At 38.7% G+C, this 17,856-nt stretch overlaps 1 protein-coding gene across 1 annotated transcript in view; it reads right to left on the bottom strand.

Annotated features, from left to right (window-relative positions):
- Positions 1–17,856, bottom strand: part of LOC117269505 (stromelysin-3-like) — a 47,666-nt gene extending 29,810 nt beyond the window's left edge. The window contains exons 1-2 of the mRNA XM_033646531.2: positions 17,627–17,856; positions 5,424–5,707 (exon numbers count right to left, since the gene is read on the bottom strand). Of these exons, the coding sequence (XP_033502422.1) occupies positions 5,424–5,707; positions 17,627–17,734 (392 nt within the window). The 5' untranslated portion in view covers positions 17,735–17,856. The remainder of the gene's footprint in view (positions 1–5,423; positions 5,708–17,626) is intronic.

Raw genomic sequence — 17,856 nt, 5'->3', positions numbered from 1 at the left:
AATTCATTCAGCTAAAATTCACCAGTAAACTGGGTCACTTGTTAAAATAAAACATCAATGCATTCGGCTAAAAGTAACCAATTAATAGGGTCACTTGTTAAACCAAATTATCAATGCATTTGGCTAATAGTCACCAATTAACAGGGTCACTCATTTAACCAATACATCAACATATTCAGCTAAGTCACCAGTTAACAGAGTCACTCATTAAACCAAAACACTGGCATTAATAGTTTAGATGCCAAATATTTGCAGGCAAGTACTTCACATTTTCAGGATGTGGAAAAATCAACAAAGTGAGAATATGCATACACAGCAGTCATTCAGTGTTGATCCTGTGATATGGTTCGAGAATTGGCTCTTTCTTATTGTTCAGCTGGGCGGACGAGCTCAGACATGACTAACAGGATGTAATATGAACTGCTTTACCTCTGGCAAGTACCACCAACAATGTTAGGGACTCCCCTTATACCAAACAGATGGTAAACTGTGTGTGCTGCTGTGTAAGGAATATGCTTGTGTCAAAAATGAAAATGAAAAGACAGTACAGTTTACCCGCACTGCCCTGATATGGTGCATACATTCCAAAAGATCCCTGGGTTGTTTCAGTAGATGCTCGTGGATACATGGATACAAAACTGGTGCAGGTGATGTCGTGTTAAGCTCTACCCACACAATACATAACAAAATTACTAGTAGTAATCAGTCAGAGGCACTGAAAACTGGAATGGAAATGAGTTCTCTACAGAGATGCTCTGTAGCTATGCTAGTGTAACAGCATGACACTTTGAAATCCCATAGTTTCATTTATCACTAGCCATGACAACAGGGTATTGTTTTCACTCTGTGTGTGTGTGTGTGTGTGTGTGTGTGTGCGTGTGTGCGTGTCATCATGGCAAAATGTGGTCCTGGAGACACCTTTTGTAGCAGGAACTACCACAGAATGGTTATGAGTACTTCACCAGGTGTTTATCTGTCTGTCTGTCTGTCTGTCTGTCTGTGGAAAGGTTTTGTAACCACAATAGCATCACAACCATGCAATATCAAGTCATGAAATTTACAGATCAAAATTGATTTCAAAGATGGGTGTGGGGGCAGAAGTAGGGAGTATGTCTTGCCTCTCCTACTTTACACCCGTGGCCCATTCTCTCTGGTTGTTTATTCAATCAATCAATTTTATTTATTAGCCCAATATCACAAATCACAATTTGCCTCACAGGGCTTTACAGTATATGACATTCCTCTGTCCTTTGGACCCTTGCAGTGGATCAGGAAAAATTCCCAAAAAAAAAAAAAAAAAAAAATGGTAGAAACCTCAGGAAGAGCAACTGAGGAGGAATCACTCTTCCAGAACGGACAGACGAGCAATAGGTGTCGTACATCACAATATCAAAATTTCACTTTCTCCAATACTTAATCAAGAAATACCTGCAAAACCACTACCATCAGCCTCAACTGTACTTTGTGTTTATTGCTTATTAATACATGGTCACGCATTTACACCCTAAACTAATACCTTGAACATCGTAAATACAATGTTATCATTGTCAGTGTCATTGCTAGAGGCACTGCTGCACCCAACCACAGCCTTATTGGCATGATTCTTCTCATGTGATTCTTCTTTTTAGGTAACTGTAGATTTATTTGGTATCAGAAGTTTTATTTATAATATCTCAACATGACATTGTTTGTTTTTCGTGACTTATTTAATGAAAAAAATATTTAAACTTGCACTCTTCGGCCACTTAGGGGCAGTGGAATGAGCTGTAAACATAACACTAAAATACTATCACCTTGTGCCCAAACCATAGGCTGTATAATAAAGATGGGCGACATGACAGCTCCAAAAAATGAAGCCAAAACATTTCAGTCACCCCTTGGGGATGTCATAAAGCCCTACCCCTCCATGTTAACAGATGGGACCTGGGCCAAACTAAAAGACCAAAGAACACATCAAATAAATAATAATCATGCTGATGTATGTTCTGGTAAGTTTGGCTTGGTTAGATATTTGATGCTATAAAAAAGGAGGTTTGACTTTATTACTGACAGCTTTTTGTGCCAATTGGTGTGCTCTTATCAATGGTGCTACTCACAATTGGTCTGACGGGTGTTTCAATTAAATCAAATTCAGTTCAGTTCAGTTCAGTTCAATTCAATTCAATTCAATAGAACTTTACTGATCCCAAGGGACATTCTTGTGCCAGATAATGCTTCAAATTACAGTAACACTAAATACAGTAACAACAATTAACATTCACAACCAGAACAACCAGTGGGTTCCCCGGGTCAAGGTCACTCGCTGGGCCCAGTTTTAAAAACAATAGAGTATTAAATATTTGGCAAAATATTCAAATATACAAGAAAAGAAGTGTTTTCAAGGAGCAAAGCAAAAACAGCGCCTAATAGAGTAACAGCTAGGAGTAAGATAAGTACAAGAGTTACTAAAAATGAACTAAAATGGTTGGAAAAAGCAGACTGCACCTGATAATCAATGTAATATTGTATATGATATAAAAATGAGAAAAAAATCATGCACATTGTTTTGAGAAAATGATATTGCACTACAGCAGGAATTCCACATCGCAGAGATCGGTATGGCGCAGACTCTGGCTCTAAATGACGTCACCAGCACAAGATGGCGGCAGCCACCTCTGGGATATTTTTGCTTCATCTTAGTACATTGGCAGGAAGTAGAGCTAAGTTGTCCGTCTTTATGTACAATCTATGTGCCAAACACGTTAGCAAACAGTTATCTATTTACACATCCAGTAGACATGGAGCATTCATTTGGAGTTGGGCTTCTGGTTAAATTTTAAGACCAATACTCACTCTTCTATTTGCTCTGTTTTACTCTAAACCAACTCCTGAAAAAATATGTCTCTTACTCTGCTAAATACTCTGCTGTATTCACCAGCTAGTCTAACTGTGTCTGTGTGCTGTTTGCTGCTGGACTGTTTATCGGAACTTTTTCATTGGAAACAGCTGAATGCTGTTGCTGGAACAACATGATGAGAATGCTGAGACAGACTGACCCAAAACATTACCGATGGGATGTAAAACTAAAACCATGAGCTGAAAGACGCTAAATGCTCCATAGAGTTGATGAGGGAAGAGGATGTCCAGTGACTACCAGCAACCCCTTTCAAATAACACCTAGTCATTTGATTTATTGTTAATATAAGAATACAGATTAAAGCAGCTTTTAGTGGTTTAGATTGGATTTCTTATTTTAAAATCAGAAAACACCTGAGTCATTCTTTCAAAAGGAGTCACTGTGAGTGGTTGTGTCTTAGTTTATTCTAGCTTGCTAGTTGCACTTCACAAAGTTTATCCTCAAGTAGGTACTTCTTTTCCTGGTACTGGCGAAGAAAAACACAGGAGTTTCCTGTTATTCTTGAATCTTTACTGCCTATTTTGGAATGCTCTCTCAAACAGATACTCTACATGCTGGGTTACACTAGTGAAACCTACAGAGCACAATCTGTTTGTCATCCTGTCAGAGTGTTTTCACAAACAGCACAAGGGTCTCTCGAATGTAGCCACAGTCTGTTAACACAAGAACATATACACCCACACAAACAGAGCATTGCGGGATGACGCAGTGCTGTCACACTGACCACACTAGTAAACCCATCAATAACAGGGTCTCTACAATAATGCTTATTTATTCATTCATTTTAATTGCAGGATGATGCCACAATTTATGAGGTTGATGGTAACTCTCCCTATTTTTTTGATTTGACAAATTGAATCTACAAACAATGTGAACCACAAGCCTTCGTGTGAAGCTACAACGTAAACACATCTTCCTGTAAATAATCATTAGCTATCCCCTTCTCCCTCTCATCCTAGTTTCAGACATAAGGTTCACAGCAAACTAAAGACATGAGCTTTGTTTTGTTCATCAAGTGTTCTCAGATATAATGTATTTGTTTTTCTGGAGGTGATGAGTCAGACCTTTAGAGGCTGAGGTGAACAGAGCTGTTTGTCTTGTTATTTAAAATAAACTTAATTTAAATTTACAATTTATATTGGAAACTGGTAATACAAACAGTTCCAATGATTACATAAACCTAATTTTAAATCTTAATTAAAAGATACCTATATTGATATTGCTGACTTTGAAAAACCTGATATATCGTTTTTTACACAAACACATAACGATGTCATCAGGCTTAGACGGTATCACGGTTTTACAGTCTACCAGGATATTAAGTAATCCCGACGGTATAATTTTCTATACTGTCAAAAACACAGGTGCTCCTCTTTCTGTTTAAGTCACTGTATGTAATGCACAGCACGCGCCACCTGAGGTCAGTCTCCTCTCTCTACTAGGGGAGCAGGCCGCTGAGCTAAAAGAAACCGCGAGTAATGGAGGAATAATGCCCGGGCCACACAGGCTGTGTGAGCAGCACATGTGTGTCGTAGAACCTCTTGTTTGTTTGTATGTTGTATTGTCGGCGCACAGGACCGTAAACAGCCAGCCAGCAATAACCAAGAGAGACTGTGGGGAGAAAATCATGTCTTCTACATCTGACTCAGTGAATCAAGGTTTTATTTGGACCAAACCAGAGTCAGTGATTGTTGGAATAGTGGACTAACTAACTGAATGAGTAAGAGGAATAACCAAGACGGTTTGGGTGAGTTTTATTTCATTGATTTTGAGTATGAATGAAGTGTGAGTTAATGAAACAATTAAGGCAGTCTCAGGTCCGTGACAAAGAGAAATGAGAATTCAAAAGGTGTACAGTTGTATTTCTCTGTTTAATAAGGAAAAATAGCTGTAAGAATATTACTTTTCTTAACATTGTGAGTTTGTGCTGTGTACTTTTAGTTTAAAAACCTGAGAGTGCTTGGCGGTTGGGGAAGGGTTGGTTGTAGCGCCACACACTTATTTTGCCATATACAATATACCCTTGTGAAATTACTGAAAGGCATGAAGGTATGAAAACTAGCCAAGCCTAATGCTGATACTGAACTCCTGCTCTTTTTTTTTTTAATTGCAACCAAAATACATACTGAGCTGATTTTACAGTGTAAAAATCAACTTGTCAGTGTTCTCTGATCAACAAACTGTGTAATGATAACACTGACAAACTGACCTAAAACCTAGTTTGGCATTTCTGTAGTGCAGTTGTTTATCTTTATTATCTGCCAACATCTGTGTGGTTAGGGTTGGGTACTAAACTCTGGTGTCAATATGGCACCATATAAGATATATCTACAATAAGCTAATAGCAGTTGATATATCAAGCTGATTTATTGCTAGCTCCAGCAGAGAGACTTTTTTTCTAATACATAATCTTTATTGATTTTATATCCATCAAAACATCTAGCAATTAATTCATGATTAAAAGACAAAAGCAGCGGTAAACAACTGAACAAACCAATGTACACGACATAATACTTGTGTTTCTTACTTGTAAGTGAGGTCAGTCTTCTCCCAGCGCCCTCCAAACAGTGCAAATCGCTTCCTGCGCTGCTGTCCACTCAGGCCTCCCTTCTTCTTCTTCAGGTTATAGTACGACAGGCCAACATGCGTTAAGGTGGGATAGTCTGGGACTCCACAGCGAGGACGCTTCCAGAACTCTGTGTCATTTTTTGATGCTAGTACAGGCTTGAAATGGTACTGTTTGTTGAGTGTGTCCTGTTCATGTCTTCCCCTCTTCTTCAGACCAACATGACCGCTGCTGTGAGGCCATCCCTGCAAACAAAGGCACAGTCACAGTAGTTATGTTCCAACTGAGCATTACAATGTCCATTTTACAATTTTTTATGCTGATGATACCATTTTGTATGTCATCAGCTCTACTGAAGACCAGATTCCTCTCTGCTTTTGATGACATTGTGACCTCTCTTGTGTATTTAGATTCAGAATCAGCTTTATTATTTATTTATTTATTAAACTTCAATTAATAGCCCAGGCTATTATTTGCTTAAAACACTGAAATCAACAGGCTTATATTTGGGGAAGGCATGTATAAGGGACAGGCTATAAATTTCTTTCACACAAAACTGTTGCTCAGCAAAGATGAGAAATACAATAAAATTAATTATTTACACTAATATGAATATTACTCGTGTAAAAATTAGGCTTCAGAGAGAGAGAGAGAGAGCACACCAGAGAGAGAGACTTACGGCACATGAGGATTACAGCACCTGGCACACCGACACAACACCAATTTATACTGTTAGAACAATATTCACAATTTGGATTCATTTTTATGAAATACCCTTTTGATTCGTTTGAACTAAGGACCCTTACAGACTTGAGGAATATGTATAACTTACAGGGTGATCAAGGAATTGATCCATAATTTGAGGTAACCAACAACCTGCCATTATACATACAAAGAACTTAAAAAAATTAACTGCTTGGGAACCAGACCAGGTGTCCAAATGAGACAGGTATTTTTTTCAACAAAATGATTAGCCACACCGGGCTAGTAAATAGGACTGGACATTTAATTTAATTAAACTTTTAATTGAAGTTTTACAGTACACAGAAGTAGACATACAGGGGGTGCATTACTGCTTTGCTGACATCGTCATTAACAGGCAGTTTTCTCAGTGTGTGGCGTGCATTTGTAGATAAAATCTAGGCCTGTATTAATTAAGGTTCATTGGTATGGTGTTGTATTTCTCTGTAATGTAGCACAGTGCTAACAATGTTGCTTGCACTATTTTTTCTTGGACCTTGAACTCAAACCATTGTGTTGCCCCACCCAAAGGATATCATTTAATAATCAAATATTATTGTAAACATGCAGGCGACTAGTTGACTAATGGCCCTAAATGCTGACTGGGACTAGGAAAATTCTTAGTCAGGGACAGTCCTATTAATTATGATATAATATTAGAATTATATAATAGAAGTTTGTTACATTTATCTATTTCTTATGATTTATTAATTATCCTTGCTATCGAAGTTTAGATACTTAACGGCCTTAATTTGTCTTGCCACAGCAGTGCTCCCATTTCTCCCTTGGATTTCCCTGTGTCCCCTACTTGTCTTGTGTTCTCCATGTCCCCAGTTTGTCTGTGTGTATGTATGTGTGTTCGAGTCTTGTTACTGTCCTGCTGCAACCCTGAATCCAGTCTACCAACACACCTGCTTCCAAGAGCGCATTTCCTCCCCGGCTCACCACACAGCTACAATTAGCTTATCAGCCCACAGTATATCAACCATTGAGTTTGAGACATTTTAAAAGAGGTCTACCTTTGTGACACTGAAAATGCCTTGAGCTTTACATACATCACTAACCACTTCGTGGCATCTAGTGGTGAGGATTGCAACCTGCAACCAGTTGAAACTTCCTCTGGTTAGAATTCCTTCATTGTTCATTGCTCAGGAGGTTTTTCCCATGAGCCAAATTATCCACAGAGGTCTCTTCCTCTACAGAACAAACAGACCAGGTGAATAAAAACTGGTAAAAAAAATAAATTAAATAAAATGAATAAAGCAGTTTTGTGTTACAACTCAGTGATTCTCCTACATCGCTTGGCTTGTCAGAGACGACGTATTTGCCTAACACCTGCTATTGTGTGCTCACCTTTCTTCTCTGATAACTTAAGATCCAGATATTGTGGAGGTTTATACACGGAGCCAAATTGTTCGTAGAGGTCTCCTCCTCTTTAAGACAAACGGACCAGATGATTTAAACTGGTAAAAAAACACTGAATAAAGCAGTTCAGCAAAAAAAAGTGTTTTTCTGACACTGTTCATCGTGGTGTGACTTCTAACATGAAAACACAAAATATGCCCTATCTAGAGCCAGTGTTGGGTTTGTCCATTCTGGGCTACTGTAGAAATATGGTAGTGCAACATGGCGATCTCCATGGACTATGACCTGTTCCCTAAGTAGATATAAACGTCTCATTCTAAGGTAACGAAAACACAACGGTTCTAATTTTCAGGTGATTATACACTAATGAAAACCTACTTATTATATTATATTCCATTTCTGTCAACATACTGCCTTAAATCCTACACACTGGACCTTTAATAAATAAATCTTACTACTATAAAAATGTAAAAAGAAATGAGGCAAGAAACAAGTTGAAAAGTCTTTTAGAGTTAACTCAACTTTAGGGATAGCTAGTTGTGTCATGTTCTACTAAGTAACAATTTAACATTGCATTCCTTTAAAAGGAGTGGTGAGTCCCTGGACTCAGGTTACTTTACATTAAAAATGATCCCAGTTAGTTCCATGAAGTGAGGTGTACAGTAGGGTTGCAGCAATATACCAGTTTTAAGGTATAACATGACGGTTATCATACCGTGTACATTTTGCTTATCTACAATATTAGAAAAAAATGCAACTGGATGGATAACCTCCCCTTTATTTTAGTTCTTTTCAAAGGGGATACTGTTTACACTTACTTCCATTAACAAAATGGTTTCAAGTTTCAATTATAGTGATAAAATGTTTGTTCAACCAAAAATGACTCCTCCATTTTCATTCCTTTAAGGGTTATTCTGACTGATAATACTATAAATTCTGTGACATCTTGATACCATGAAACTACGATATTTTCTAAGACAGTTATCGTACCATGGAAATCTCATACCGTTGCAACCCTAATATACAGATATTAAATTAAATTTTGAAAAAAAAAATAAAAAAAGAGACAGAGCTCTGGTATCTAATCAGGAATCTGCCAACAGTGACACATTTAAATTGTCAGTCCAAAACTTCAGCTCACAGGTAGTGACTTGCTGATACACTTTGGTTTCTGTTTGCTGATTTGACTGTTTAAGCCAAAAAGGTTGCTGTCCAATTAGCCTGCGGTTGTTGGTGCATTTCAGGTTCAGAGTTGCTGAGTAGGTCATTTTAAAGACAACAAGCCAGAGCGATTTACGCACTACTGTGGCTGAGATCTAGCATGCGGGTGGAAATTACTGGATGAGAACGTCATAGGGCTGTTGCTTCCTTGTCTTGTATTACTACTTTGCACATCTTTGAGATATATGTCTAGTTGTTTTTTTAATATTTCCTAAGGTCAACAAGAAACAGACACATATGGCAAACATATTATATCATCAGATTCATGAGTTGTTGAATAATGGGGTACTCATCATTTTCTCTACCAAAACATGGGCATTTTTACTACAAGTCATTCTGAAAAGCATGTTTGTACATTTTTAATCTGATATCAGACCACCTACAGTTTCAGTGCTTTAAGCTACTGTAATAAAGTACTTGTCAGAATTAACTTATGATGTATGAATATAGACTGGAAAAGTCCCAACAACCACCTATCTGTCAGCTAAGACAAAACACCTGTGCTATTTGTCATGTGAAACTAATGGTGAAACAAATTATTTTAGATTATTTTGACTTCACAGACAAAAAGTCAGTTTAATCTTTAAGCCATGTAACTTCAATCATGTACACAAGTCCCCTCAGCCCAGTGTAGAGTGTAATCTAATTTATTGATTGATTGTCCTAAAGCAAACATTGGTAAGAAGAATGTCATGCTTAAACAAAGCTTCAAAGTGCTCTAATGTAAAAGGATTATGGACTGGTATTTGTTCAAATACTCGACAGTCAAAACCCACAGTGGCCCTGAGTCACCCTCAAAAACAGCAGTCTCTGGAATGAACTCAGGTGTGCCATCTGGACCAAATCCAGTCATTTATTATGCTGTCAGGAGTAGAGAGGAGTTGTTTACTGCTTTACGATGGGTAATTAATGGGTCACATTTAAAATGGCAAGTTCAGTCCCCACAGCAGTCAATATATATATGCCTTATAAAAGTCCAAACATACATTTATTTATCTTTCTATCCATATAAATATATACATTCTCTACACCCAAAAATGTCTATTCAGGTTTAATAATATGCCTTTCCCATGCATTAAAATGCATCTCATGTGTTCAGTTTGTTTTGAAACGTGTATACTTTTTAAAACTGTTAACAGTTCAATTTAATGTTAAAGGGGCACTGCACTGACTTTACATATGAAGTTCACTTTACTTGAGGAAACAGTTGTATAATGTCCTCTGTGGCTCTGGAGCAAGCTTTTCAGAGTTTGAAAAAGTAACTCCGATGATGTCATAGCAATGTAATCAGGGTTATTTTGGTCGGGCTTGAAACCATGGATGTTTAAGGTGAGAACGGGATACAGGACAGGATGTTAAGGCCAAGGCAGGGGGAGGAAAGTGTTCAGTTTGGGGACCTCAGAATTACATTCTTGCTCTTTGCAGATGATGTGGTTCTGTTGGCTTCATCACACCGTGACCTCTGGCATGAACTGGGGTGGTTTGCAGCTTTGTGAAGAGTCAGTACCTCCAAGTCTAAGGCCATGGTTCTCTGCCGGGAGAGAGTTACTGCCCCAAGTGAAGTATCTCAGGGTCTTGTTTACCAGTGAGGGTAAAATGGAGCATGGAATGGATAGGCAGTTTGCGCTAGACTATGGCAGTGAAGAGGGAGCTCAGCTGGAAGGCAAAGCTTTTGATTTACCGGTCCATCTACGTCTCACTCTTACTTATGATCATGAGCATTGGGTAGTGACCAAAAGAATGACATTGTGAATACAAGTGGCCAAAATGAGTTTTCTCTATAGAATGGCTTAGCTCAGCCTTAGAGGTAGGGTGAGACATCTGGAAGAAATGAGTTGAGGAGGTTTAGAAATCTGATGAGGATGCCTCCTGGGCGCTTCTCGTTAGAGGTTTTCCAGGTACATCCAACTGGTGGATGTGGGGCCCTGGGGCAGACCCAGAATACACTGGAGGGATTATGCATCTTATCTGTTTTTGGAAAGCCTTTGGACCCCTTAGGAGGAGCTGGAAAGTGTTGCTGGAGAGAAGGACTTCTGGATGACTGCTGCCGCCTTGACCTAGCTTCGGAAAATGGATGGAAATTTAAATGGGATCCAGAATTCGAGACGGGGCCCTGTTCATTCATAAAAAAGTTGCTTGGTAGCACACAAAGCCAAAAAAAGTTTGACCTCCCAGATATAGAATAACTCCACTAACTTCCACATCATCGGGCCCCTAGAGCAAGCACTCCAGAGACTTTGTTGGACAAGCTAGCTACTTGCAGATTAGCCTCCAAAAACTTTAATGGGGAGAAAATGATTTAATTGTGTGGCACTTCTGGTCTTTTGAATTGTTATGGGATCAAATCCTGATAGTGGAATGAGTTATTATGTGTGGGTTGTGACCAGGGATGTCAACAGTTAACTGTTAATTGATTAACCCCTGAGAATATATTTTTTGTTACATGTTACATGTTGGTCTATAGGCTAATTTTGCTGCTCTTCAGGTTACTGCACTGCACACCATCTTGGTCTGGTAGGAGCCAGGTAGCGGCGCTGCTCATTTGGCAATTATCGCTACTAATGCCATCCCAACCCAACAGCATTGTTATGTAAATATTGTGCCCACTCTCCAGTCTCTCCCAAGAAGAATTTTGTGGCTCAAAATTAAGTTGCTTACTTACCAGGGCAACCTGGAGAGGCACCAGAGGGTGGGAACAATGTTTCGTTCTGTGTTACAGGACAGCGTTAGTTATAATTACTGAAAAAGATGCACCGCTAGCTAGCTAACTGTAGCTCCCACTTGAACTGGGTGGTGTGCAGTGCAGAGTGTCCAAGAGGCCAGTGAAGACCAGAGGGTGGGTTAACATCCGTCTGTCAGCAAAGCCAACAGAAGATAAAATAAAAGGCAAGACACTTACATCACAAAACATTAAAATTTTACCAACTCTAAATGGATAGCACTTTGAAATGCAGTGCTAAAGCTCACTGAGGCAATGGTGTGCCAGACTAAAAAGGAAGGCCTCTTGTATTTCACATCTTTTTTTTTTAGTTAAGCAGTTAGTTACAGATTAATGGGTGTCTGTAATGTTCTCTTTAGCTGTTAGTGTTTGTGTTAATTTCCTGTTTTATTTTGAAATCCTGTTGTTTTTGGTTGATGTCTAGTTTTACTTCCTGTTTTTGTTTTTTTTTTCTTGCCTTTTGATCACTCACCTGTGACTGATTTGTAATCACCTACACCTGTGTATATATACCATGTGTTTTCACCAGCCCTCTGCCAGATTACCATTGTCTCCCAATGTGTTCATGCTTTCCAGCCCTGTGGATCTAGTTTTGTTTGCCTGTTTTTTTGGACTTTGAAGACTTTTGGAATGTTACTTTTGGAATTGCCTTCCTTTGGATTCTGCTTGAATTTTTGAGTAAAGAACTTTGACTTTCTGCATTTGTTTGACTTGGGTTTTTTTTCTCTGCATCTGAGTCTTTTCTTCTGAAACGTGTCAGTGTCTGCCTATCAAAAGCAAAATTAACAGAAATGGTCATGATGTTTGCGCAACAGTCCTAAACCCAAAGATATTCGGTTAACTGTTATTTATGACAAAGAAAAGCAGCAAATTATTCTGAGAGGTGGCATTCAGGGCATTTATGCTTGATGGAAAACTGAAATGATTAATTGACTGAATTCATGCTGGTTTTCTACAATGGCTGCACAACATACATAATTATGGATGCAGGTTTAAAGAAGTTTTAACCACTTCAACAAAGCCACAGGCCTAGCTGAGCTGACAGGCAGCTCAATTTACAGTGAGTGACAACTAAGACAAGTTTGTGGGCAAGAAGCAAGTTTTCATTTTAAGAAGCATAAACACAAAGTCACATGTCATTGAAATAAAGCTTTGTGTACTGTATGCTGGGGGAATCCTTGGGATGGAGCTAACATGTCACCACAGGACACCGTGGCTGCTGCATCTTGCCAAAATTGACGTGCCCAAATTAAGTGCTGAGCCCATCTACAGAGGGGAGCAGTGTTGCTCTATCTAATAGGTGGCATCTGTTACAAACATGCAAATACAATGTGTGTGGGCAAGTATGTACATGCACATGACTGAAAACTGTGCACTACACACCAACACACACAAATCTATTCTTAAAACTGCTGCAGAGCTACATCACACACAGTGAGCAGATGTCTGGAAATTCCCTGTTCAGTCATGACATCAGGTCATCTGCAGTACACAGGGAGTAAGCTATCAAAGGTTTTCAAGGATGCTGATCTGACATTATTGGGAATGACTAACTTTACGACTTGCAATTACAAAAAAACCTGAGCAGAATCTGATTTGGCTCCCTAAATCCCCACACTACAAATGTGATAAGATCTACTCCACAGAGTAAATAAAAAGTAGTCCAAACCTGAGATAAATGATGTGCACCTTAGGTGAAATCTGTTAAGGGTAAACATTAAACCACAAGAAGTCCCAGACATCAGCAGGCATTTTGTGTTTTGCAAACAAATGAACTCATTATGCCAAGTCGAGGGAATGTTTGCGGTATAGAATAAATGGAGATGACAGACTGATCCTCCACTGTAAACATCACTCACTAAACATCTTCAGTTAGTAGGCTCCATCATGTTGGTGAAGATTCTCAGTCATCTTGGTCATCGTAATTCTAATTGTATATCGTAGGCAACTGGACTTGCTTGAGTTTCTTGAAGACATTTTAGCAGTCATCCAAGAGGCTTCTTCAGTTCAGTTCAGTTCAGAACTGAGAAAGCCTGTTGGATGAGAGGTGAAACATCTTTAAGAAACTCAAGCAAGTCCAGTTGCCAACAATATGACACTTAGAAAGGCTCTATCATAGATTTTTTGATTTTTCTTTAGAGATTTCGACATAAAATACACTTGTGAGAGCTACTGCTGACAGTGGGGAGAGAAGTATCCTCAGCATCCAAGTACCACAATGTAAAAATACTTAATTACAAAGAGTAGGTCCTGCATTAAAATCTTCCTCTAAGAGCAGCAGAAACAAGTTGTGGACACAACACTGAAATATAACATTTTGTGTTTCTTGCCCATTTACCACACTGGTAACAAACCTGGTAGCTGCATCTGTATGCTGATATTTTATATATTTTTTGTCTAGTTGTGATATGGGGCCAATTTGTTATTACAAATACAATTTCTGGAATTTATTTCAGCAGAAATAAGCCTGTTTACAGCCTGGTCCAAAAAACAGTTTTGGTTTCTATAGCCAATTTCAACATTCATGACAACTGTACAGAGGCAAATTTTTATATAACTCATCCTTTTACATTTTATTAGGGCTTAAAGTTATGCAAAACTAAGGGCATGCCACTTTGAGTGACAGGCTGTCTGTCAATAGCGTCCTCGGCTTCTCAGTCAGATCCACCCCTCACTCCTCCACAGCTCCACCCTCTCACCCAATATGGTCACTCCTGGCTCTGACGCCAAGCTCAAGGCTTCAAAACCTAAGTCCAAAAACAAATGGTGCCACACTATCTACGTCCATTATTTTTACAGTTCATACGCAGCACACACAGTACAAAGCCTGCAAAAGTTATTTTTATTATCAGTTATATGTAGATTATTTTCTGGATTAACTCATCATTTTTTTGTCAGAAAATTATGAAAAACATCCATCGGTTTCTCAAAGCCCAAAGTGATGTCTTCAGATGTCTTATTTTGTCCATTCAACACTCCAAAACCCCAAAATACTCAGTTTGCAATGGTATAAAGCAGAAAAAAATGAAAATTTTTACATTCTAGATGGACTGCATTTATATAGCCCTTTTCTAGTCTTAGCAACCATTCAAAGCGCTTTTCAACACAAGCCAGCATTCACTCATTCACACACACATTCATACACTGCTGGCCAAGGCTTCCATACAAGGTGCCACTTGCTCATCATATAAACATTCCACAACCAGAAACCATTACCAGAACCATCCGGAAACATGGACAATTACAAAACAGCAGCCAATAATGCAAGAAAATGCAGGAAAATGACTAAATTACAGTGCACAAGTTAAAAGGGCTTATGACAAATCACATCACAAGCATCAACATGTGACAAAAATAAAAAAAAACCCATAATAATAAATATTAATAATAAATAAATTATTGATTGACTGCTGTCAAGCTAATATAGTCTAGACAGCTAATATAACCCTTAAAGTTAAAGTTAAAATTGACTAACAATTAAAGCTGTAAAATATAGGAAACAGAGTAAGAAGTATAATATTTTCCTCTGAAATGTAGTGGAGTAGCAGTAGCAAAAAATAGAAAAAAGCAAGTAAAGTACTTCACAGTTGTAGGGGAGACTGGTTGTAACAAAGGAAAGGTTGCAACAGCACCACTTTAACAAAGAAGGGACTACCTAAGAGTCATGTAATACATTTATTGTATGACCACTTCCATCCTGGCCTTGCATGTGAAATTTTATAGCTGTGTGAATAAGTGTACAGATTTTACAACCCAAATACTGATTTTCAGGTATGAAAGTAATCTTTAGTACTGATTAAAAATTAAAATGATAGAACTTGCATTCGATTAGAGAGTAGTCTCTTGGGTGTAATGTGAGACATTTCATCTTTGTTCATTTCAAACATGCTGCTACAGCTTGGTAAACACTGGCAGACAGTCGGTGAGAAAGACTGACATACATACACTAAAATCTGCATGGGATGAGGTGAGGCAGAGAAAAACAGTAAGTTATGTCCTCAAAATATACTTTATCTGCTCTTCTGAAGCTGAGCAGGTACTGCAAGAAATAACAAAACCTCAGGGAAAGAGGATCAAACTTTTTTGATGTTTCTGCAAACCACAGCGAGGTTACATTTGTATGATATGATATAGTGGATATGTTGAAACTTATTAACGTTTCAACAATGCTGTGGTGAACATGTGGTTAGGTTTAAGCACAAAAACCACTTGGTTATAGTTAGGAAAAGATCATGTTTTGGCTAAAAATACCTGGTTTTGGGGGCACAATCCCTGGTGGAAACAAAGCAATGTGTCAATAAACAATTGCTTTCCGTGGCACTATCCCTGATGAGAAAACAGCGACAGGTTGCTAAAACACCCATGTTCAGTAGCTAAAAAGCCGCTGGGAACACAGCGATGACTTACTAAATCACAGCCAGCGCTGTTGTTTGTTGGTCTCAGTGGTTTGCCGTGGTCTGCAGCTTGGCAGGCTTCTTGTCTGGGTGACACACTTATCCACCATCCACTCCACCTCCAGACGACAAAGTCAGCTCATATGCTACATCACTTACGAAACATTGATATGAAACGTACAAATGTAACATGTTTGTGGTTTGCACAAAGGTAAAGTGGCAACATTTCTTCTGGTAACTGGGCTTGACAGGCACAGATTTGCAAGTTACTTTGTAACTTAGTAGGAATTGGTTATTAGTTTATGCATCAGCCTTTAATGTGTATTTTTTGTAACTGTGTAATTTTTAATTCTTGTTACAACTTATCCCAGGTTACGTTACATCTTACCCCCGTAGAGAGGCAGGTTTTAAACAGCAGAACCCCCTGTATTTGATATCCATTGATGAAGTCTTTGATATAGTTATAGATATAAGTTGGAAACATCGCTATTTGTAGAAGGGAAATAAGGATAACCTAAGCTACTTTGTGTCAAAACTTGAGAGCTCTAATACAAAAAAAAATGTAGGTGTGGGACAAAAGGTGTTACAACTATCCCTGGTCTCCCCTACATAAGTACTTCAGTAAATGTACTTAGTTACCTTCCACCACTAAGAGCTGAGTGTTTAGATGAATACATTCATGTATGGCAAACTAGAAAAATGAATAGAAATCATTCATTGTCAATCAAACAGTGGTTTGATGCACACACACATCATGCAGTTAAAGCTTCACTGCATGTTAGGAAAATTATTCTGATTTGGCGACTAAAATCAATAATTATATCATGAGTAGCAAAGTTTTACACTGTTGTAGTGTCGTCCTGTTTGGCAGGGCTGCTTCTTTTCTGCAGACACTCAGTATAATGAACAAACAAAAGCTCCATGGGGTTGCTCAGTCTCTGGGTTTCTGTTTGCCTGGTGTGTGACTCTCTCTAAGTAGCTGCTCTCTGCTCTCCTCTCCTGTTTCTCTGAGTCAGCAAACAAGCAGAGTTTTTCAACCACCCCCAGTTGCCAGATGACTTGCCTCTGCCTGTTTAATCTGACTCTCTCACTCAGACTGTTGACAGACTATCGGAAAGCAGACCTGGCTGCACAAAGTCTGAAACAAGTATCCTATTTGGGCATACAGTACAATTTCATGCATAATGCTTTGGGAGTTTTTTGTTTGTTTGTTTTCCTGCAAGAAAAGGAAGGTTTGATTCTGAAACAACACCTTCAATAAATAAAATACAGTAATTCATCCACAAATAAAGTGGAAATGTATTACAACTTCAGGACCTGTGAGATTCCCAGAGTTAATAACGATTTCAGCTGTCAGATATGTCATGTTAGAATATCTTGAAGAACAAAAGCATTTACAGTGGCCAACCTCTTTAAACGAAAAGTTCACCTATGAAACTTACACAGGAGTTTGCAGCTCTTTTTTATACGAATTATGCAGAATATAAGTTGGAACACAGTTTCACTTGATTTTTTAGCTACTTGTGGTTAGAAAAGTTTTATGAAAAACAGCTTTACCGTCCTTAAGTTACATGAAATATATTCACTCATATGTAATTCTTTGTCTTTAACTCCACACAGCATCCTCGTGTGCCCCTACTGCTGAGCATTGTGTGATCTCTCACTTTTTCCCCATTCATAAAGTTTTTTTACTACACCTCTTTACCACTGCGTATTTGACTCACCTGTAGCTGCTTGTACGTGTTGACGGTCCGGTCGTGTACCGGCAGAGAATAGACGCAGAAGAGAAGTTGCAAAGGCAAGATGCCGCAAAACACTACAGTCCGCATCATGTTCAGCCACAGACACAGACTGACACAGACACAGACACAGTGTGTGCAGAGCAGACAGAGGCAGAGGTTTGATGACAACTGCCGCTGAGGAAGACGCTTTGTAGTGGAATGAATAACGGCTG

The sequence above is a fragment of the Epinephelus lanceolatus genome, chromosome 19 (assembly GCF_041903045.1).
Source record: "Epinephelus lanceolatus isolate andai-2023 chromosome 19, ASM4190304v1, whole genome shotgun sequence".
Classification (NCBI taxonomy): Eukaryota; Metazoa; Chordata; class Actinopteri; order Perciformes; family Serranidae; genus Epinephelus; species Epinephelus lanceolatus.
Note: the sequence above shows the minus strand (reverse complement) of the source record. Positions and strands in the feature narration are given on the sequence as shown.